General features: G+C 44.8%; 4 protein-coding genes across 8 annotated transcripts in view; 3 read left to right on the forward strand and 1 right to left on the reverse strand.

The window, feature by feature from the left end:
* The window catches only part of LOC137594876 (immunoglobulin G-binding protein A-like), an 80,765-nt gene extending 79,435 nt beyond the window's left edge, over window positions 1–1,330 (reverse strand). Inside the window, exon 1 of the mRNA XM_068314467.1 lies at window positions 1,219–1,330. The gene's annotated coding sequence lies outside the window, so the exon portion shown is untranslated. The remainder of the gene's footprint in view (window positions 1–1,218) is intronic.
* LOC137594873 (serine/threonine-protein kinase 35-like) lies at window positions 1,000–8,669 on the forward strand. Its single transcript, XM_068314458.1, has 3 exons — window positions 1,000–1,993; window positions 2,973–3,714; window positions 6,425–8,669. The coding sequence occupies exons 1-2, from the start codon at window positions 1,495–1,497 to the stop codon at window positions 3,689–3,691; spliced, it is 1,218 nt and encodes a 405-aa protein (XP_068170559.1). The 5' UTR covers window positions 1,000–1,494; the 3' UTR covers window positions 3,692–3,714; window positions 6,425–8,669.
* A 1,308-nt stretch (window positions 8,670–9,977) lies between these two features.
* On the forward strand, window positions 9,978–17,422 carry LOC137594875 (CCN family member 5-like). 5 transcript variants are annotated; one of them, XM_068314463.1, is made up of 6 exons: window positions 9,978–10,091; window positions 11,119–11,316; window positions 12,618–12,834; window positions 12,912–13,160; window positions 14,676–14,896; window positions 16,579–17,422. In XM_068314463.1, exons 2-6 carry the CDS (start codon window positions 11,221–11,223, stop codon window positions 16,855–16,857), a joined length of 1,062 nt encoding a protein of 353 aa, XP_068170564.1. In that variant the 5' UTR covers window positions 9,978–10,091; window positions 11,119–11,220; the 3' UTR covers window positions 16,858–17,422. The 5 variants fall into 5 exon arrangements, with proteins under 5 accessions (XP_068170564.1, XP_068170565.1, XP_068170566.1 ...); XM_068314464.1 differs by having other exon boundaries at window positions 9,980–10,127; XM_068314465.1 differs by having other exon boundaries at window positions 10,034–10,339; window positions 14,679–14,896.
* A 128-nt stretch (window positions 17,423–17,550) lies between these two features.
* Window positions 17,551–19,524, forward strand: LOC137594874 (P2Y purinoceptor 1-like). Its single transcript, XM_068314460.1, has one exon. It carries the CDS (start codon window positions 18,071–18,073, stop codon window positions 19,145–19,147), a length of 1,077 nt encoding a protein of 358 aa, XP_068170561.1. The 5' UTR covers window positions 17,551–18,070; the 3' UTR covers window positions 19,148–19,524.
* Window positions 19,525–22,428: the final 2,904 nt, after the last annotated feature.

The following is a 22,428-nucleotide window of genomic DNA, read 5'->3' on the forward strand; positions in this document are numbered from 1 at the left end:
CTCGCTTGCAGCTAGTTGGGAAAGGCTGCAGTATAAACTGTGACCCGTATTTCGGATAAGCGGCGAAGATGAGTCGATTATGATCAGCCGTGACCTTGAAGACTGAGCATGTCCACAGACGTTATTGATTGAAATGCTGTACCGCCTGTTGTACTGCCTGTTTACCGTGGGTCAGAGAGGACTGCAATTTCATCTGTGCTGTATGTCGTGCATATATGGTACACTTTACAATAACGCTGACTTTGACTTGATCAAGAACTGTAGCATCCTCTGAAATAATCTTTTTATAACAGCATGTTTGTTAGCATATTTATTATTATCATTTTATAAGTGTATTTACACACACACACACACACACACACACACTACCAGTTAAATGGGTTTCTTTATTTTGATGACTATGTACACTGTAGATTTTCCCTGAAAACATCAAAACTACGAACACATGGAACTATATGTCGTAAACAAAATAAATCAAAAAGTTTTTTAATTTTAGATTCCATAAATAAATTTTACATAAAATTGACAAATGTCTTAGTGTTTGTCATTGACTTAAATAGTTAATACACTCCTTCCTCGTCAGGCCGCTCACTAAACACGTGACTTCAGGTGGAGACTCGCGCACGTGGATAAACACGCTGGAGAGGTTGAGGGATGGACGAAACCATCAGGCGCGGGTGACGGGGGGGGATTGACGGGATGTTGTTAGCAATATGGTTCTGGTAAAACACGCAAACGACGAATACAAATCTAAATCAGCTTAATCTAGTCATGACGTCATCGTGATCGAAATATTCGATCGACAGGTAACTTTTTTTTTTTTTTTACAGGTCTAACCTGTTAGGCGAGTCCATGTGAGGTTTTACCTCTCGATTCACCTCGATAAGGTTAAAATTAAGGATATTTAACCGATTTTCAAACAAACAGGAGTTACATTCACTCGTTCGACATCGTTTTGCAATCATTACGCGTCAACCGACAAAACAATAAAGACAAAAATTACTTTCGGAACCCCATGTTCTTACGGAATGGTACAGCCGAACTCACGGATGACGTCAAGCGCCGCACGGAAGCTAAAACATACCGGAAGTTGTGATATTTGTGAGACAAAAGTCGGATATTTTTCTGATAGAAATGAATGACGGTGTCAACATTATCTTTAAAATAGGGCTACAACATTGAGGTTTTACAAACATAAAACTGGAATAACTTGTTTACCTCCATCTCTCTTCAACGTCAGACCAGTGGCGGGGGTTCCCGGATGTTTCACGCGTCTCTTATTTTGAAGGTCCCGACCGGATGTTCGGTTGTAACATCGTGCGGCGGACTCCTCCTCCTCCTCCTCCTCTCTCTTAACCCACTTTTCTCACTTTCTTTCCTGTTTACCTCATTCAAACGTGTGGAATCGAGCGGATGTCGACCCCAATGCTGGCGTCCGCCCGTGTGCTGACCGGGCCGTGAGGGAGTGGGGGGGGGGACCCGCCGTGACGCAACATGGACGCCGTCGGCGGCGACGACTGGCGGAGAAGAACGAGGAGCGCGCGAGCCCAGTCCGGAGCGCGAGCCCAGTGCGGAGCGCGAGCCGGCGGCCCCAGCGTGCTGCGGTGCCTCAGCGTCGGCAACACGGAAGAGGACCATGACCCGAAGCGGGACGCCGGCCTGCTCAAGCAGGACCACCTGGAGCTGAGGGTCATGGCGCCCCGCTACAACCTCCTGCGGGAGGTGGGGAGGGGGACCTACGGCGTGGTGTACGAAGCCATCGCCCGCAGGTCCGGAGCTAAAGTTGCCGTGAAGAAGCTGCGTTGCGACGCGCCGGAGAACGTGGAGCTGGCGCTGCAGGAGTTCTGGGCGCTGACGAGTCTGGAGAAGAGGCATCCGAACGTGGTGCAGCTGGAGGAGTGTGTGCTGCAGAGGAACGGGATGGCCCAGAAGATGAGCCACGGCAACAAGCGGTCCAAACAGTACCTGCGTCTGGTGGAGACCTCCCTGAAAGGTGAGCCCTGCTCCAAGCTAGCTGGTTTGAGCTGAGTCATCGCAGCACACCGATCGATCACCAATCGACAGGCGATCAGTGGTACTTCAGGAACTGGTTTATTACAGCAGACCTGGTTCCGACTCAACGTTTATAAGAGTATTTTTAACCCAAACATCCCAAAATTGGAGGCTGTTCCTGTATTAGTGGTCCTTTAAATGGCCACAGGCTAACAGTTACGTCACAGCTGCTAGCATTTAATTGAACAGGACTGGTTTAGCGTTCAGTGACGTCATGATCCCAGTGGCCCAGCAGAAGAACACCTTGCACCTTTTTGGAAATGGAACTAGTGTTGTTGACGTCATGACACAGCCTTGTTGGGGGGCGGGGGGGGGTGATTTTTAGTGCAAACTCACTCACCAAAATGGAGGCTGGTGTCATAGCTGGGGGGCTCAGCCCACTGTGTTGCACTTGTCCTTCTTTGAATTTATTTCTGTTAATCCTGACCCCGTTCGCTGCCTGCCTCCTGGTCGTCCAGCTCAGGTGTGGTCTGTGGTTCTAGAAACAATCCATAGCTCTACAATTTCCATGGTCTTAATATATAAATATTACCACATTGCACATACCTGTTTATAATGGACATATCTGTTTATTGTGTATTTACAGCTGGTTTTCACTCTTTGCACTCTGCATTTTCTTAATGTGTACCAATACTGTAAAAGATGGGATTGGTGGGCACAATTAAAGTTTTTTTTAAATTTAATTCTCAGGAAACATCCTCTTCCAGAATGACTAGACATATTCAGTGGGATGGGAAACAGTCAGATTATTATCAATTTCAAATTCACACAATTGCATTTAAAATTCACTCAAAAAAAATAGTCTGGATTTCTCAGGTAAATTTTCAAAACAATCCAGATTTGATGGTTTTTGTGTTTTAAAAATCTCTTGATGTTATATATAAGACTTTTTAACGGTGTAGTTTCTGTTTCTGTTACAGGTGAGAGGGTGCTGGGCTTCCCAGAGGAGCCTTGTTACCTCTGGTTCATCATGGAGTTCTGTGAAGGCGGTGACCTGAATCAGTTCATCCTATCTCGGCAGCCCGACTCTCAAACCAACCAGAGCTTCATGCTCCAGCTGACCAGCGCCGTTGCTTTCCTGCACGAGAACAACATCGTCCACAGGGACCTCAAACCCGACAACATCCTCATCTCGGAGAAGTCGGGCGCCGCCGTTCTCAAAGTGGCCGATTTCGGCCTGAGTAAAGTCTGTGCGGGTTTAGCTGACACCCACGAGGGCAAAGAAGGTGAAGACAAGAACAAAAACATCAACGTCAACAAGTTTTGGTTGTCGTCGGCGTGTGGTTCGGACTTCTTCATGGCCCCGGAGGTGTGGGAGGGCCACTACACCGCCAAAGCTGACATATTCGCTCTGGGAATTATCATCTGGGCCATGTTGGAGAGAATTACCTTCATCGATGCGGAATCTAAGCGGGAGCTGCTAGGTACTTACGTGAGGCAAGGAGCAGACATTGTGCCGGTGGGCGAGGCGCTGCTCGAGAACCCCAAAATGGTACTGAACATCCCACAGAAACGCAGGTCGTGCATGTCCGACGGAGTGAGGAGGCTGCTGCAGGACATGCTCGCCGTCAACCCTCAGGACCGGCCCAACGCCTTTGAGCTGCAGGCCAGAATGGACCAGGTTATGTGTACCACATGACCCCCGATCAGGTTGTTTTACAGGTACTTAAAGAGTTATCGTCAGCATAGAAACGATCCGTGACTTCTATAAGATTTAATAGAATTATTTTAAATCTCAAATACTGTGGCCTCCTTGAAGTACAGTAGTAAATACTGGTAAGGATCTGGTGGTGGTGATGGAATGTGACGTCTGTTAGCATACTGGTGCTACTGGTTGGAGGGAGTAAAGGGTTAGGGTTAGTCCACCTAGAAATGAAAAGCAATCACTGTGAACTCCTGAATCTGATAGAAAGTAGGTGGTTTTTATTCAAAAAGATATTAAAGTTGGTGATTTATCTTACAGTTTTGATGTTCTGGGATTAATTACACTTATTGTTTACTGGTAGATTTATTTTAGGAAGACTTTATACCTGTGAAAAGCAAAATGGCATTTCGGTAATTTGCTAGTAATAGATTGACTGCTGAAAACAAGAAGGCACGGCGTTCTTGTCTCTGTTCCAAGTCCACAAATCAACAAAGCCTCAAATCTAAAAAGGTTTGTGTGTTTTTAAGCGCCGCTGCGTGCTGCCGCTGCGTGCTTCACTGTGACCTGAGAGACTTCACCATACTTCCGCAAGGCATTCGAGTCCATTGATGGATCAGAATGTTCTCGTTTGGGCCTGTTTGATGGCTGTCAGTTAAGTGTTGTGACGTGTTTGTGATGTTGACTAGTGTGAAAGTGAAAGGTTAACAGGGTGCGGTCGAAGCTAACGTCTTGCCTGCGGCTTAACGCCACTCATGTACGACTTCTGCACCGACTTGGACAACATGTTCTGCTTGTGCTTCAAACCAACATCCAGAAGCCGTCCTGTGTGACGGTGGAAACATGTCTCAGGTCTTTGTTTGCTGTTACATCATCTGCCCCGCTTGGAGGGGGATGGGAAGGCGCCCATATTATGTGACTGGGGCTGAGTGGAGGGGTGGCGTCCCAGCTGACCGTCTCTCTCCTGCTCTGCTTGCTGCCTTTTCCTCTTTGATTTCTCGTTGGTCAGTTTGACTAGTAGATGTTGATCCTGCAGGTTAGAAATAGTAATAACAAAATGACAACAGATATAGTTGCTGGAAAAGTAGTTATTTGAAATGGTACAAGGAACACTGAAGTACAGTGAGAAGGAAAAATGTATACTCAGCTGGTTTTGTTACCTAACTAATCATTACTAACAACTGAGTGTGAACTGACCTGAAAGGGGTAAAACCACCATTTAGGAAGCTGATCTGTGCCCCCACTCTAACCCCCATTCTACACACATATATGCATTTTTAATAGTACAGTAACACAGTGTTTAGATGCGACGTTTAAAAGGGGCGTCAGTGTTTCGTTCCACAAGCTCGTCAGTCAGCTCAGACATCACCACCGTTTGAAAAACAACATTTGGACAGCCGAGCGTCCAAAGCTGTCGGTTCCAGTACCGCGTCAAACCGACGAGTCAGCATGGGACATGTTGTCTCAGCCGCTTGCGGGACAAAGCAGTAAATCCCTGCCTGAACCTTTCATAAGTCGGTTACGTAACTGTGCGCATCGACTCGGCCTGAATCCGCGACGAGCCGAGCGGCTGCACATCGCAAACACACCCGTCTGTTCTCACGGCGCCGTCGGTCGGATCAGACAAAGAAGTGTTTGCGCTGCAGGATTGGCCGGAGGCTCCGGCTCGTCAGAGCGAAAGATAATCCCAGTTTTACAGACTGGAATACTGTTAGACATGTTGAGCGCTGATCGGACGTGAAGCGGAAGAACTCCCATGAATATTTAGGAGGCAGCTGTCCTGTCAGTGTGATTGACGGCTCACCCGTGACCTCGGCTAGGGCATGATTCGTCACACCAGGGCTCAGGCTCCAATTACCCCCGTAGTGAAATAAAGTTTTAGTAGCTTCTATGTCAGCTTTAGTTGTTGTCGTACCTTTGTGTGCTATCTGTGTAAATTACGTATCCCATGGATATTTTTAAACTCCAAGGAGTTGCTGTGTCCTTATTTACACGCAGAACGAGCTACCCGTGCTCAGTAACACACGTCTGGCTGGTGGCACTTGTAACAAATGTGAGGATCCACCAACAGAACCTGGCTAATCGCTGGAAACACGGGCGTGTGTTGGGTCGACCCAGATTTAATCTGGCGAGGGCGGATTTTGACGCAAAGGAAACTGGTGGAGGAGGGGAGTGACTCTGCTTTTCAACCATCGCTGGTGCTTCTCTCATCATGTGACTGTAGGACAGGTTGATGGGGCTCTAAGTGGTGGCCCTTCTGGGGAACCGGATCTGTGACCACGTCACAAAGGGGGCCACAGTACAGCTCACCGTGTTGTGCCTGACAATAAACATTTACAGTATTTTCTGCACTATAAGGCGCACTGGATTATAAGGCGCACCTTCAATGAATGGCCTATTTTTAAACTTATTTCAAATATGAGGCCCATTGGATTATAAGGTGCACTGTTGGTTTTTGAGAAAATTAAAGGCTTTTAGGTGCGTCTTATATTGCAGAAAATACTCTAATACTAATGGTTTTCTCTTTCGTAGAGTGTTTATTACATCAAGCTTCAAAAAATGAAAATGTACGTCACCGCTTATTGGTAACACAGGCTTTGATGTCTGTCTAGATGTTATATTTTTCCTAATCAAGCTGTCGTAGGACCACTAACCTCAGAGGTTTATTAATCTGTGAAATTTCTTGGCCATAAATCAAAAGCTGTTTTTCTTCTGTTTCGTTTTCTGCAGACTGGTGTTTCTGTCTGGAGCCACTGCATCCTTAGAGGGTCTCCACATTTAAATCTGAAGACTGTGAAGTTGAGGAGGAGGCGAAGGAAGGACATTTTGCTTTTATTACTCTTGTTTACAGGGAAGTCATCTGCCAGTTCTGGTCGAGAATGTTTGCTTCATCGTCAATGTTGTAGTAATGATAAAAGCAGCAAACACGACGGTTTTGCTGTGTCAACGGTTGAACTGGTGCAGCCGAAACTCAACGAAAGAACAGACGTCTGGACAATAACAGAAGATACAATCGTGCCAAAGACGATTGATTCTAAATCCAACGTAGCATCACCTGTTTTTGTGACTTCCTTTGCTGTCGGTCACCCGTTGTTACAACAGCGGTCCAGGGAAGTTTGTGTTACCAGAACCTGACCATTCAACAAATGGGTTCTCTCATTCAAGAAACCCAAGACACTGAGGTGACGTCAGTGGTGTTATATTAGAGGAAGGTATGCAACATGGAGCTACATCATTCCAAATTAAATTTTACCACCCTGGAAACTTGCTCCTAGCCTTCATTTATTATTAATCGTCTTGAGTCATCAAAATTTTACATTTCCATAAGAGGAGATGTTGTCCAGAACATTCTCAGATACCTTTGACCAGTTTGTTCGACCATCTCTTTCCACAAGTCAGTGGAAAGTTGGTAGTCGTCCACGTCCGGGTCGTTCTTCCTGCTCTTCTGTTGGCTGATGACGCTGCGTTCAGTTCTGCCCGTTGTTCCCTGTTTGGAGCGTGTTGTGGAAAATCCATACTTGTATTTTACGTTGCAGTATACGACATCCAACATGCAGTCCACTGAGATCACTGTGTCAAACGTAGTAGCTGGTTCCATTAGCCTCGCAGCAGCAACAACCCCTGATGGGCTGTTCTTCACCTAATTTTACTTGCATAGTATTTTTTGTTGTGTGTCGATGTGACCGTTCCACACGCCCCGTTTTGATTCACCCCATCTCTCTGCCTTTGAGGAGCACAGTGGGTTATTTAGCAACCTGTAGTTCACATCATAGGTAATTTTATTTCCACTATGATCAAATTCTCCATACCTATTGTGCCTTGCCAGCTAAATTGTGGCTGCTGTAGTTTCCTCTAATTATTGGTAGCAGTATTCAGGGTGTTCCTGAGGGTTTTCTGTAAAGGTTAATGTGTGATAAATGATGGTCCAAAATTCCAACGTTAGTATTTGGGATGCTATTTGAGTAAAATCTTTTCTTTCTGGAAGGGAGCTTAGACGAGTAGCTCTACAGTTGTCTTCAGAGTTCAGGTGCACCTCGTGATGAATAACGCTTTATTATCCAGATAATCACTCATTTGAAATCAATCACAGGTGTGTTCCAGGGAGAACCTGCCTGTGGTCAAAGGTGTAATGTGAGTAAGGGCGAGTTCGGAGGAGTCGTGGAACATTAACTGAACAGTAATGGCTGACTAGAATCCCGTTATTTTTTTAGTTGTACTACCTCATTTCTTCACGTTCTTTTGCTTCGCCGTCGTTTCGTGTTTCCTACTGGACATTCCTCGGTTTAGCGACGGAACCTGGCAGATTTCAGTGGGTGAAGTTTTGCTTGATCATGAACGCATCACTTGGGGTTTGGATGAAGCGTTGCGGCGTTGTTTTCTGACTTGACGGGTTTTAACTTATGCATCGTGAGAAACTGGGTTTACATTGACGTTTGCACACCTACAGCTGGGCTCCTCACCCTGGTGTTACTTTAAAGTGTGGGCTTTTTGATTGTGTGGGATGGAAAAGACGACTGGAGATATGTTTGCTGAAGCAGAGCCATCGCTGACAGTGTTTTATTTTTCTGGATTTAATCTGATTCCTGACTAAATGCTTTTATTTTCTTTAGTTTTAGTTGATGATGTTTTAGCGAAGCCTCCAAACTGATTTCATCCACGCTCCCGTAGCTCGATGATATTATGGTTTCTTCCGGTGCTGGAATAACAATGTCTGCAGAGACATTGTCACTTGTTCTGCACGCGACGCTCTTCTCTATGCAACTCTGCATGCCTGGATTATCATCATAATCCAGACGCGGCTCATCCTGTACCACACATTTGGACCTTATGTTCCGATAACTTGATCCATTATTATTTCAACAGAATTTTCTGTTTTGTGGTCGTTCCTGAAGCCATTTGATTGAATGAAAGTTTGTTTTTAATGAGTTTGTACATATCGGGGCTCTATTTCAATAAAGGTTTGAAATACCTCTAATCCGTCTTCATGCCTGTTTTTTTTTAAATGATGATTGAAGTGTGTTAGAGATACAACCAGCAAATAGGAGCAAGTTATTTCTGGGCCTATCTTGGCTTGTCCTTTGATTTGACAAATATCAATTGGAACCCAACTCTGTTTACCTCAGAGGCAAACATCACTGCGACATGGAATCATCTGAAGTCTTCCTTGCTATGACAGAACGCTGGATTTTCAAAGTACATCACCGTCGATTGGCGGTTAGTTGGTCTGGAAAGGTTGCAGAGTAGAAGTGAAATTCTCAGGCGGACATTTGATCAGACTTGACTCTCTGTTGGTGTTGAAGTCAAACAGAATCATTTTGAGCCGAATCCGGATGCCATCGAATGGCGTGACCTGGATATCAACTGCCAGTACACAGGAAATAGTGTCAGAAGGTGATGGGAACACGAGAGTCGACACCAACAGGTGTGTGTGTGTGTGTGTGTGTGTGTGTGTGTGTGTGTTTACCTATTAAACTGTCACCCTGGCAGGAGTTGCCACAGCTACAGTCAGCTGAGAAACTTTGGAAATCATCATCAAAGCCAAACTCTGGCAATACAAATGAAAATTGTACAAAATCTCATCAACAAAGTTCTCCTAAATCAGGTGGAATTAGTTTTATTCTCAGGTCATCAACACTACCAAACCTTAAAGTTCCCATCATGGACAAATAAACTATACAACACTGTTATATAACAGGCAGCCCTCTAAATACAGTTGTAATCACAGTGATTTATTTGTTTCTCTGTACTCGTTGGAGCGTGACTCGTCTCCACCGTGAGCTTCCACCGGCCTTTGTGTCGGAGCTGAAGAGAAGCTGGACTTGACAAACACGGATTCTGTGTAGCCACACGCTAACAACAGTGAACCCATTCACCCTGGGACTTACCCACAATGCACAGCTGGAATTTGAAACGTCAAACGGTCGGCATGCAAAAGCAGCATGCCTTTGAGAGTCTGCTGATCTCACGTTTTTGACGAGTCGCACCATCGCTGCCCCCTTGGGGTGAAGAAGAGTATATCGACTGTCCCTCCAGGTGGTCTGGTCCAGATCAGTCACTTCATTTAAGTTAAGAGGATTCATTTAATTTAATAATTCAGCCTCCGATCAGCCAATCAGTGAACAGTGACCAGAAGGTTTGTCATTGGCTCAGCATTAGTTTAAAAAACAACTAATAAGATGTTAATGGGGCAGTTGTTCCTCTAAATGGAACAACTGCCCCACCTGCTGCTGCAGAGCAGGACTTGCATTAAGTAGTAACAGTGAAGGATTATGGGAAATCATCTGCACAACAACAACAAAAAACCCCGACGTGGATCAGAAGTCGTTTCTGCGGAGGAAATAACACAGAGGTTACACCGAGACAGTTCAAGGTTCAACATAGGCAACAGCGCTACCAGGTGGTAGAACGTCTGTACTGCATTCTGCTTCATCAGGTTCTTTTGGAGGTTTTCAGATCTTTCTTCTAGATTAGAGGTTCAGTTCTTCACAGTAAATTTGGACTTGATCATAATCTCTTTATATCGTGAGTCGACTGTCAGTACGCTGAGTGGTCACTAGTTGATGGTTTGTTTTACGGTAATCTGTACTTTGTGTGGAACAGACAGGAAACCTCTGTTGATTTATCATTGCTAGACATCGATGTAAGGTGAGAGAAGTTACCGCACGTCGCACGTACATTAGATTAATGTCAAGTATATTAGATAATATCGCTGCTTCTGCTCTGATCTAGTTTGATGTTCTGAGCTGTTCAGTTCATGACAGGAAATGTTGGCATGTAATACATTCATAGCAGCTACGGCATGAAGCTATTGCTAAGCCACAGCCAAGCCTCTCCTTGTAGAAGTATGCAGAGTTAAAATAACTAGCCCTAATCCCTAACCCTTTTTTGTAACCCAATTCCCTGACCTTGACATTAACCCTAATCCCCAACCGTAACGCTATAAAAAATTCTCCAAAAAATGCCAACATAACCCTAACCCAAAAAAAAGTCTACATATTCTAGAAATAATGTTCTAGAAAAATGACAATGTAACCCAAATCCTAACCATGACCCCTAATCCCTAACCCCAAACCAAATCTTAACCCAAACACTTACTCTTAAACCTACAGTAGGTGTCCACATTGTTCTTCATTTCTGTAGTTCATGATTTTAGTAAATTAAAGTTGTTGTTTTTTTCAGGTTCACATTTGAATGTAACTTGACTTTAATGTTGGTTAACAACATTTAAACCCTTATTAATGAATATATGTGTGTTTGATTTAATCTTGAGGACTTGGATAAGTTGTTTTATGTCACTACTGATGAAAAGTAGTGACATAAAATGAATTGGTCAAATTGGGATAAAGCAGCTTTTCAGCTAGTCTATGTGAAGACAGTCCAGGACATCGGCAGGAGGAGTAGGAGGGTTTTCATTCTCCACTCAGTTTACATTGCAGTCCATCAGCTGTGACATCAGAACCTGGGCTGTATAAACGAGTGGAGATGGGCTGTTATTCACCCGTCTTCTAAGGAGGGAGGAAGACCAGATGACAGGAGGACAGCCGAGGATGGAGATGATGAAGACGAACAGAAGAGACTCTCAGCTGCTTTTCTCTTTGCTGTTGAGCATCATCATCACTCAGGTGAGAACCGGTAGAAATGAGAGGTGGAACAGTCTTCATACCTCCACACTAAAGGGCTTCCTTCTCTGTGACGACGATGATGATGATGAGGATGATGATGATGATAATGATCATGATTGATGGAAGGAGAAGGGACCCATCAGAATATAACCAGGTGGGGCACCACAGACAGGATGACGTCATGAAGATTTTTCACAGACGTCTTCCGGTTCACGTGGGACGAAAACCAAAGTATTATCATCTCGTCTTAAAGACCCAAAAGTTGATAAAAAGATACAAAATCGATTTGAGCTACAATTTGAAATTTAACGGTCAGTAAAGGGTTAAGTTTAAGAAAGTCAAACTTAAACCCACACTCTTTGAACAGATGTTTGAATCTCAACATGTGCAAATGCTGAGCCTGCTGCTGGGAAATGTTTAAATTAGCCAATCAGAGGAGATGATGGAAACATCTCTTTATCTCACAGTAAATGTGAAAGCGAGAGTCTTGCACCTGCTTCCTATCACAAGTAGGACGGAACATTCTTTTGTTTTTCACTTCTGTTTTTTGTGTCGTACTCCAAATCCGAGATGTTTTTTTTAATTCGCACTGACACTGATCCATGTATGAGGGCATTTTTGAAGGTGAGCCCCAGGCATACGGTCGCCTGAGGTGTGGTTACCATGTGGTTAACGGCGACGCTGCTTCAACTGAAGTAAACACCGTCAACCTCTTCCTGTTGCATCTGCTCACATTAGAGCAGCAGAACATCAGGTTCCAAATGGAGCGATTTAGAATTTGATACTGTCCTAATTTATCTATCAGTGTTTTACTACCAGTCATTACCATCGAGTTTAGGGGTTCGATAAAGGTGGACAAAAGACATTCAGAGGTCTGGTATCCATGACCTGACCTGATCCAGGTTTGTTCCAACTCAATTGACCTTAAATTATGGTGAAAAGCCAGTGAGGTTGAGTTTTGGATGAGGCTTGATCAATCATCTGGTGGAGATGTGACCGTCTAGTCCTTGGGAACAGCTAGAGGAACACGTGGCCATGAATCCTGACCTGGATCACCATCTAATTCCTGGACCTCTTCAGTAACGGAGCTCCTAAGATAATTACTATACCTCAGTTGATGCATCTGCAGCGATCAGACTTTTTATCTTAAACAACTTGTTCTCACCCAGCAGATAGTTGATTAGACACTCATGAACTTCTACTTCCTGTGGGGTGGATAAGGAAAGACGTCTATAAAAAAGCAGTGCACAACGATGTCTCCAGATAACCCAGTTTCCCTATGATGGTTACCCTTTCTCCAGGGGTGGTGCCAGGGGTGCTCTGGGCCATGTCAGTGCCCACCCATTGGGGTGCGCTGCCCAGGTGGAGTTCCTCTGGTGCTCGACGGCTGCGGATGCTGCCAGGTTTGCGCCCGGCAGGAGGGCGAGGCCTGCAGTGACCAGCTGCCCTGTGACGCCCGGCGAGGGCTGCAGTGCGACTACAGCAGCAGCTTCCCCGGAGAACCGGGACAGTGTGTCGGTGCGACTACAAAACACTCCGACTATGTACGGATCATTTGTCCACAGTTTAACAAGTCGTTCCTGTGATTGGTGCAGATCGGAATGAGCTGGGCTGCGACGTGGATGGCCGGCGGCTGCAGGAGGGGCAGGTATTTCAGCCGTCCTGTTCCCAGCTCTGTCACTGCTTGGGGGGAGGGGTGACCTGCGTGCCCCTGTGCAGTGACGATCTACAGAGGCCTGCTGATAACTGCCCCAACCCTCAGCTGGTGAGGCCGCCGGGGCGCTGCTGCAAAGAGTGGGTGTGCGACGGCCAAGACAACAGCATTCAGTCAAGCCCACCAGCAGGTAACGGGGTTGATGGTCTGAAAAACAAACTGGAAATACATACCAGTACGTATTTGAAGTAAGAACTGTACTGACATTCAAGAACTCTTGACAGAGTGAGAGCTTCATTTAAAGTACAGGCAGTCCTCAATATATGAGTATTCGACTTACAAACATTCAGAAATACGAACAAACGAGCTTTACCATATCCAACTACTGTCCTGTAGTTCCCCTGTTTGCCACAACCCCTGTTGGGGCAGCACTGCTGCATTAACGCAGGTCTAACACTCATCCCCCTTCTTCTTATCGTTTGTTGTTGTCTCTGTTAGCATCTGAGAGCGTCAGGCTTCCTACCTTGGATACTTTACTGTTTATCATGGATGATGAAGTAAAGACTAGTGAAGATAGTGGTAGTGGTGACCATCTCTCTGATGACAACTCTGACTCTGACCCACAAGAACTCCTCCCTCCTCTGCCTTCACTCTAAAGCTAAGCTACATGCTATAGTAGCACCAACAGTGATTCCGACTGTTGTGGTTGATGATCTTAAAAACTGGCGGATAGTTCCTTGAGGTGTTTTGTTCGTGTAAAGGAAGAAATTATCAGGATTAAAATTTACCATAAGCTAACCTGGATTTAAACAATCGCGTGAATCACAAGTGATGCTTGACTCAGACATTGGAACTATACGTACGTATTTTAACAATTACATGTTTTTATTCTGATTTATTGTACAGTAACATGATATTATGAGCTTTTAATGGTTTTCTAGTGATTTTTAGAGTCCTGTATTTGTCGTGGACAGACGTTAGATCCAGTGAAATGAAGTACCGTATACTTGATTTTTATTTTTGCGAGTATTTTGTTTTAAACTGATGTATAATTGAGAACGACTGAACTCAAAACGACCTGAACCTGTATTTTATTTTATTCTGTGTTGTTTTAATGTCCTGTAAATGTTTCTGGTCAGTCTTAGGGAATAGAACTTTAGTAGAGTAGTGATGACCTCAAATGGAGATTAGAGATTGAAATTTAATAAATACAGACTTACGAACAATTGAACTTACATTGTTTCAGAACCAATAGTGTTTGTAGGTAGAGGAGTACCTGTAACCTACAGTACTACAGTAGTATGTTGATGACTACCTGTAACCTACGGTACTACAGTAGTATGTTGAGGACTACCTGTATTCTGAAGCCCTCAGAGACACGTTTGCGTTCATCTTTACATCTGCATCGAGATGATTTTTAGATATTTCCTGTTAATATCTGAAACTTGCAGTTAAAATCTGCGCGGCAGGTGTTTGGACTCGTGGACCTACAGGTCGCTTTTCAGCCGTGACTAGACAAACAGATTTCTTTACCGAAGAGGCGTCAGGGCGATCACATATGTGTGAAACATCTGTGAGAGCTATTTTTAGCGGACCGACCTCACGCCGTTTCTGGCTGAACGCGCGCTCTCAGAGCCGTCCTCTTCAAACAACTTTCAGTTCGACGCAAACACAGAATACTTTCTTCTGCTTTGCTGATTTCCAGCAGAGCGGACCCTTCTGGACTACAGGACCAGGCCGTACGGTTCTGACCCCAACTGCATTGAGTGGGCCTCAGACTGGAGCCCCTGTTCCCACAGCTGTGGCCAGGGCGTCTCCACCCGCACCACCAACAGGAACTGGGCCTGTCGCCTGCAGACCCAGACCAGACTATGCTGGGTCAGGCCATGCCAGAACCTCCTGCCAGGGCTCCGGGGGCTGCAGCTGGTCAGTGCACAGTGAACCCTCATCAATCAGACACATTCAAATGAAAGTTCCACCCGAACAATGTGAAAATCCTTTATGAATGTTGTTTATTCAATTATATCTGGCATTTTCCCCCAGAAACAGTGATCTGCGTGTTTTGATTAACTTCTTCCCAACAGTCGTTACAGGAAACACACGGATGCGAGTGATAAAATCAGATGGAGTTTCCTGTATAAACAGCCCCAGTTCCCTGGAACTAGAGGAACTAAACAGAGCAAAGATAGATGTCCTTACTAAGACCAAAGGTTTATTACCCATGCACTACAACAATTTCAGATATGTCCGGCACTGGATCATCGGTTTGTTCAGTGGAAAGCAGTCAGTCGTTGAATACAAGGAGTTATGTCATGCTAGCGTTTGCTGTCTTAGGGAAGTACAACAATAGAGAATCTGTGTTGTCTCACATCATTGGCAAGAGAAGTCAAGGATAATTTCATCCAAATATAGTTTCATTTCTAGTCACCCCGTGGCTGATTGTTATTTTCCAGAGAAACGCTCTGCAGCTTCACAGGAACCCACTGATGCAACACTTTCCAGAACAACTGAAGAAGATGGAGATGGAAACAAGAAAGAACAGAAAGAAAGAAAGAAACTAAACCAAAAATAGATTTGAAAACCTTATTTTCCAGTCTTTTTAAGGTGAAATATTCATAGTAGAATTTAGGCTAAAAGCATTTGGCACACAAACCTGAGCATTCAAAGACAGTTTGCCTCTGAGGGCTGTGCAGGCTAACATCGCCCACCCTTAATGAATGGAATCAGCCATTGAAACTCTGACAATCATCAATCTACCTTGGATCTCCAAGTCGGACGTCAGGTTCTGGTAGTTTGCCAAATCATCTGCAGCTTTAAGGAGAGATGTTGCATCTTTCATTTGAAAGCATGAACTATTTATTAATTAGCTGAGTCGGCTGCTTCAATGAATGCCTCTTTTACCGTCTCTCCATCTTGGAAGGACTTCTTGTCTTTAACTTTGACGCGACTCAACCGGAACGATGATTCGGTTTTGAAGTTGGCTGTTAGAAAAGTGACTTCTGTCCGGACAACTTGCTTTTCAGTTCCTTCACCTTTTCTCATTCCCAGCTCACTTCTCAGCGAAAAGTTGGTGTCATAGTTTCTAACAGTCCAAAAATGACGTTTTATGTTTCCCCTTCTTCGGCATTGAGATGGTAGACTGGTAAATGAGGCAAACACACTTTGACTTTCACTATCTCTCCTCTGGACATGTCCAAACCATCTCAATCTGGCCTCTCTGACTTTATCTCCAGAACCTCTAACATGTGCTGTCCCTCTGATGTACTCATTCCTGATCCTATCCTTCCTGGTCACTCCCAGAGAGAACCTCAGCATCTTCATCTCTGCTACCTCAAGCTCTGTCTCCTGTCTTTTCCTCAGCGAGGAACCACTCGTTTTTATACTTTTCTTAAATTTAAGGCAAAAACACTGACGGCTAAAACTTGTAGGTAACCCTCTAGCTAACTTTTTGTTGTTGTTGTTGGCTTCGCACCATTTCTGCACTCGAATGTAGATGTAGAAGTACTCAGACATCAATCCTGTCCCCACTAGTCACAACTGACCTTGTGTACTCGTGCTTGTTTGACTTTGTGCACAGACCTGATTACACCTGGAATTGTGTCTTTCAGGCTTCGGGGTCGTGTGAGAGCAGCTTCAGCTCTCCTCTCTCCATGCACCTTGAACACCAGGGCTGCTGGACCACCCGGGCCTACCGTCCCAGGTTCTGTGCCGCCGCCTGTCCAGACGGACGCTGCTGCACCCCCACCCACACCAGGACACTGCGGATGCTTTTCCGATGCCCTCAGGGCAGACTCATCCAGCAGCAGGTGATGGCGATCGAGTCCTGCTCCTGCAGCATCTCCGCCTGCCGCCAGTCGCCGGGCTCGGCCGGCGTCTCCTGGATGTGAGGTGGAAGTGCGTCCAGCCGCAAGAAGATGGGCCGGTCCCGTCCCCGAAGGAAACCAGAGGAGGAAGATGACCAAACGTACACGTATGACGATGTAGCCGCGCAGGAAGCTATGGAAACCTAATGAGTGGCTGTCTCATGAGATGTGCAAATGCGCATTTTCATACGAATGCACTCACATTTGAAAGCATGCATTAATATTTATGCAGTAATATGTATTCAGAATCTAACTCCAGTCATATTGTACCTCCTGTATTTAACTGTAAATGATCATGGGACCTTATCATTTGAATCCCATCCACTCTTCTTCCAACACGGAGCACCTGAAAACAACACATGGAAGCTAAACGTGTGCTCAAGATGTGGAAACACTGTTTCCATGGTAACCCAGATGTTTGTTCAAGGTGGTTTGTATCAGGATTGTTCCACCTCTTTAAAGGATCCGAAGTGGTTTCAGCACAATTTCTATTTTCAAATTGCTCATTAGACGACTCAACAGGATTGAAGTCGAGGCGTCGATCTGGAAATGTTTTTTCATGTTGTCAAATAAAAATATTCAAAGTGTATGAAGCGGTTATCGGGTCTCACGGTGAAGTGACGCCTTGACTTGATGAACAAGTCCCTTTACAAACATCAAAGTTCTGTCGCAAGTTAGATCCAAATAGTTCCATTATGCATCCTTGCAAATGTGTGGCTGGAGGGAAAAGTTCTGAATATATTCTGAAATGTTCATCCACTCATGTCAGCTACCTCCTCCTTACCTGTTAGACACGATATACAGACCTGACTTGAATTCAAGTCAGGTCTACTATCTTGATGTAAAAAAAAAAAATTACACAACCAGTGTTTGACAAAGGTGAGGTGTGTTTCACAGTGAAGGATGACACACGTCAAGGAAATCACTTTATTCTGACCAGTATGTGAGGTTTCAGGTTTAGAAAATGACTCCTATTCAGACAGGAGTGATGATGATGCTCCATACGTCACTTGATGTGTTCTCTGGGTCTGACAGCCTGTTTCCATGTGAGGCTCTTCTTATCTCACCTCCACAAAGCTGTGTGGGCGGGCGCTTTTACGCGCGTTTTGGCTCCATTTCAGCATCGCTCTGCCGGACTCCAGTCAGAGGAGCGGTGTGGTCTGAGCCCCTGGTGCTCCCCCCCCCCCCTCTGAAGATGACCAACCTGATCGGAAAATCACCTTAAAACCCTCCAAAGATGTCTCAAAACAACTCTCTCGGCTCCTGCGAGCGCATCAACCTCAACTTTACGCACACTTTTCTCCCCCCCGCGTTCGTCGTCGTGTTCGTGGTGGGGACGCTGTCCAACATCTGGGGGCTGAGGAGCGTGTGCGTCAACTGGCACGACATCGGGAACATCAACATCTTCATGCTCAACCTGGGGGTGGCGGACCTGCTCTACCTGCTCACGCTGCCGTTCCTGGTGGATTATTACGCGCGGAACAGCTTCTGGCAGTTCGGGGAGCCGTTCTGCAAGGTGACCCGCTTCTGTTTCAACCTCAACCTGTACGGCAGCATCGGCTTCCTCACCTGCATCAGCATCTACAGGTACCTGGGCATCGTGCACCCCATGAGGGTGTTGGGGAAAATCCGCAGCCGCCACTCTCTGGCGATCAGCGCCCTGGTTTGGATTTGCGTCATCGTTCAGATCCTTCCTGACATGTTCTTTGAAAAGAACGACTCCAAACTGCCCCACTCGTGTTTTGACACCACCTCTAACGACTTGGTCCGAGTCTACCTGCCCTACAGCATCGCCTGGACCCTCACCGGGTTCGCCATCCCCTTGGTGATCATCCTGGCGTGTTACGGACACGTCGTGATGGTTCTGGCCAAAAACGCGAACGTCAACCCTCTGCTGAAGCAGCGATGCCTGAAGCTGGTGGTGATCCTGGTCATCCTGTTCTCCATCTGTTTCATCCCCTACCACGTGTTCAGGAATGCCAACCTGACCACTCGGATTTGGAAGCTGGACGGGATTTGCTACCGCAGCTTCCGAGACATCTACGTTGCGCATCAGGTCGGGAGGTTCCTGGCGTGTCTGAACAGCACCTTAAACCCGTTAATCTACGTAGTGGGACACGATGATTTCGTGGTGAAGCTTCAACGCTTCACGAAACGGGCGAGGTTGTCTCTGTTCGACCTGACAGGTGCGGTGATTTACCGCAAGACGAAAGAAACCGACGCAGATTCACCTTTGGAGATGTCGACGCCCAATGAGATCCAGGATCGGAGCGAACAGAACTTTAACATCTCCGGGACAGAAGTGGAGTGTTGACTGGATGATTTAAAGGGGATTAAAGCAGATTAAAGCCACGTTTTTAATCGCAGATCCATCTTCGCGCTATTATCTCGTCGTTTGCGCCACGTGTTCAGTGTGGCGCCAAGGTGCTTTCTGTTTGTGCGCAAAAACCTTTATTTCAGTGTTAAAATGTGATGACACGTGATGTATGAGCGGGAACGTGACATCACTCATCCTGCAGGATGATTGGACATAATTGTATTGAGTATTGATTTATCATTGGGTTTTTTTATCATTGTTTTTTTTACACATGCTTTGGGTATTAATGTAATTTCTCTAACATAACGTACAAAAAAAATGACACTGGCTCCTTTTCTGTGTGTCTAAAAACAAATAAATCACAGTTTAAATTATTTATGAACGACTGGATTAAAACTAAACATAATCTGGATTAACGTGTCCCTTGGAACAGCTGGATTAATAAGAAAAACTGTTTAATGTTGCTCATTTGATACCTGTAGAAGTCTGGGATCTGAATTCTCAAGGAGCTCAAGTCATAATCTGTCAGATTATCAAGTTAGATTAGCGTTAATCTAATCGGAATGAAGCAGTTTTAACAGTGGGAGGTTTGGCGAGCAGCGTTTTAAGTTTTTATACATCAGTAGACCCGAACAGATCAGGTGTAAAGGATTTATTCAATATTAAAAACAAGTAGATTTTAATATCCTGGATTAGAAACGATGATATTATTATGAGGCAAATTGAAATCCAGCCTGAAGGGAAACGTGAACTCCTGGAGGAGGGCAGTTTGAATGAGATTAACAGTCAAATATGTTGCAGCTAATTCCCTGAAATCCCGGTGTTTTGTTTGGGCGTCCCTCCAGCGGGTCGGTGTTTATCGGACGAGTGTGAGACGACGTCCACGAGACGCTAATATTTATCTGACAGGGAACACAAACGGGTTTTGTCATGTGTTTGGGATCAAGGCCGTCAAACCGGACCAGTGTATTTCTGATGGAGGGAGTGGGAGCTGTTTAATATCTGCAACGCCAACCAAGCCGTGAGAACGGCATCACGTTCCTGCGATATCATGTGACAACGCTTCCGTGTGTTTTATGAGCAGACGTGTGTTCACAGTCGCTTTGGAAAGAGGAACAACAGAGTGTTTTATTCACTCAACCTTTATTGTTCCCCTTTAGAAGCCACTTACAGCTCTTGTGTTCCTCAGCGTTCTTCAGAAAGGATATCCTACGTGTTATAAGTTCTGATGGATCACTGAGTTTCTCACAAGTCAAGGGTCACCAGAGGTCACGCCCGTGACTTCCTGCCTCATTGTGTGGTTGGATTTCAGAACAAAACAGTTTCATAGCAAAACAGAACAGTCTTATTAATTTAATCTAAGCTCTAAACCACATGTCGGTGGTTGGTCCGCCCTTTTCCTGAGGCGCCGCACATGGCATGAGAACGACGTTGTGTTTCATGTCGACAGTTCTACCTTCTACTTTATAAAGACACGTTAAGAGCGTCTTGTACAAACTTTAGTAGAAGTTATTTCATTAATCTTGTTTGGAATCGTGTGTTGGAAGCGTTTCCAGAGGCAGAAGGAGGAACTGAACCTCGTAGGTTTAAGTCCTACATTCACAAAACGACAAAGACATTTTTGTTCTACCAGAAAAATGTATGAAACGCTTTTGTTTTTGTCGATGTTTTAGGGTTAGCTAATTTCTGACTGATATGGCTAACCAGCTGGGGCCAATCAAACAATGACCTACGTTACAGTAGAAGATCACAGACGTGAATTTTTGTCATTTTCGACATTTATTTTGTTTCTATTTCAGCAGGACTCCTGATAACAACCTCAGCCTGACCTCGGAGGGAAATATCTCCGTCGGTCCTTTTTGTAGAAACACAGTTTGGATCCTCTAAGAAAGACTTTATTCATCTCAAACTACTGTGGTGTGAAAACCTTCCACATGGGGCAAAAGTACAGCAATTCTGCAAAAATGATTTTGCTAAACTTCCCCCACAGCGCTGAAGCTTATGGCTTATTAGGTTTAGGGGGCAACCAATTTTTTCCCTTTAATAATAAAAAAAATGTCATTTTAAAAGCTGCATTTTGTGTTTGATTAATTAATTTGATTAATATTTTAATCTGTTTGATGATCTGGAATATTTAAGTGTGGCAAACATGCAAAAAAAAAAAAAAAAAAAGAAAACAAGAAAGGGGCAAACAAATTTTTTCATACCACTGCATGTGTCATAGATTGCATGCGAGATAGCAACATCCCAGTCATGTTGTTGACTAGACTAATACTAAAAAATGAGCTTTTAGTGAGTAAAAGCCCACAGCTAATAGATAACAGATGCCTCCTAATGGAGGAAATAACAGCATCCAATTGGATTTCTCCAAATGACTCCAGCCCTCTGGGCCCCAACAGTGTTTTATTCCTATTTATAGGTTTGACTAAATTAGATTCGGTACCGTGTGGTTTGTGAGCTGAGGTCATGCTGTTGATGTTGACGTCCTAGTTTTCACTTCCCAAATGACGTTCACGATGTCCTCCACCAGAAACCGTTTGTCGGTTTCTTTTTAACATCTTCAAGTTTGTTTATATCCTCCAAAATGATCGAATATCAAACCAACTTGAGCAAAACCTTGTGCAGGAGACACGCATTATGGTTATTCACGCTACTGAGAGCAATTCTACTTTATTCTATTGAGAATGGTGGTCAACCTGTTGACCTGCTTCTACACTTATATAATGGAACAGCAAAGTCTTTTCTGAGTGCTGCCTGCTTCAGCAGAGGTGTCCTGATAACAACTGGCTGCAGCTGATGTTTTGTTGTTCTTGTCCTTCTTGTTTGATTGACGCTCCCCCCCCTCGGCCACAGCTGCTCTACAGCGATTTTATTGAACGATAAAATAATAAATGTCACTTCTAACCTATGATCTCTATTCTTGTGATCCGTTTATCTGCGTTTTATTGTCAGTGACCGAATGTTTCGGCTTCGGATAACGAAACACTTGTTTGCCGTCTGGGTGAGATTGTGAGTTAGTGTTCATTTCAAGTTATTGATCATCGTATTTTTATTAGGTATAAGAAAATCTTAACGCGATAAAACCAGCAATGCATTATGTCAATGTTTTCTTTATCCGTGTTATGAATGAATGTGTTTTTAATGCAATATTAAGTGTAATTTTAGAACGTTAGACTCCCCAGCAGCAGCAAAGGTTACTCAAGAACATTGTGGTTTGTCTCCATCTAGTGATGAAACGTTCTCGTCCGTCTCCAGCTCAAACCGACTCGTCCTGGTGT

Source organism: Antennarius striatus, chromosome 5 (genome assembly GCF_040054535.1).
Source record: "Antennarius striatus isolate MH-2024 chromosome 5, ASM4005453v1, whole genome shotgun sequence".
Lineage (NCBI taxonomy): Eukaryota > Metazoa > Chordata > Actinopteri > Lophiiformes > Antennariidae > Antennarius > Antennarius striatus.

Excerpts from the sequence above, each read along its gene's own strand:
- LOC137594873 (XM_068314458.1), top strand. The coding sequence starts at position 1,495 with ATGGACGCCGTCGGCGGCGACGACTGGCGGAGAAGAACGAGGAGCGCG. Across the intron at positions 1,994-2,972 it reads GGTGGAGACCTCCCTGAAAG|GTGAGAGGGTGCTGGGCTTC; the intron begins GTGAGCCCTGCT and ends TTTCTGTTACAG.
- LOC137594875 (XM_068314463.1), top strand. The coding sequence starts at position 11,221 with ATGACAGGAGGACAGCCGAGGATGGAGATGATGAAGACGAACAGAAGA. Across the intron at positions 11,317-12,617 it reads TGAGCATCATCATCACTCAG|GGGTGGTGCCAGGGGTGCTC; the intron begins GTGAGAACCGGT and ends CCCTTTCTCCAG. Across the intron at positions 13,161-14,675 it reads TCAGTCAAGCCCACCAGCAG|CAGAGCGGACCCTTCTGGAC; the intron begins GTAACGGGGTTG and ends GCTGATTTCCAG.
- LOC137594874 (XM_068314460.1), top strand. The coding sequence starts at position 18,071 with ATGTCTCAAAACAACTCTCTCGGCTCCTGCGAGCGCATCAACCTCAAC.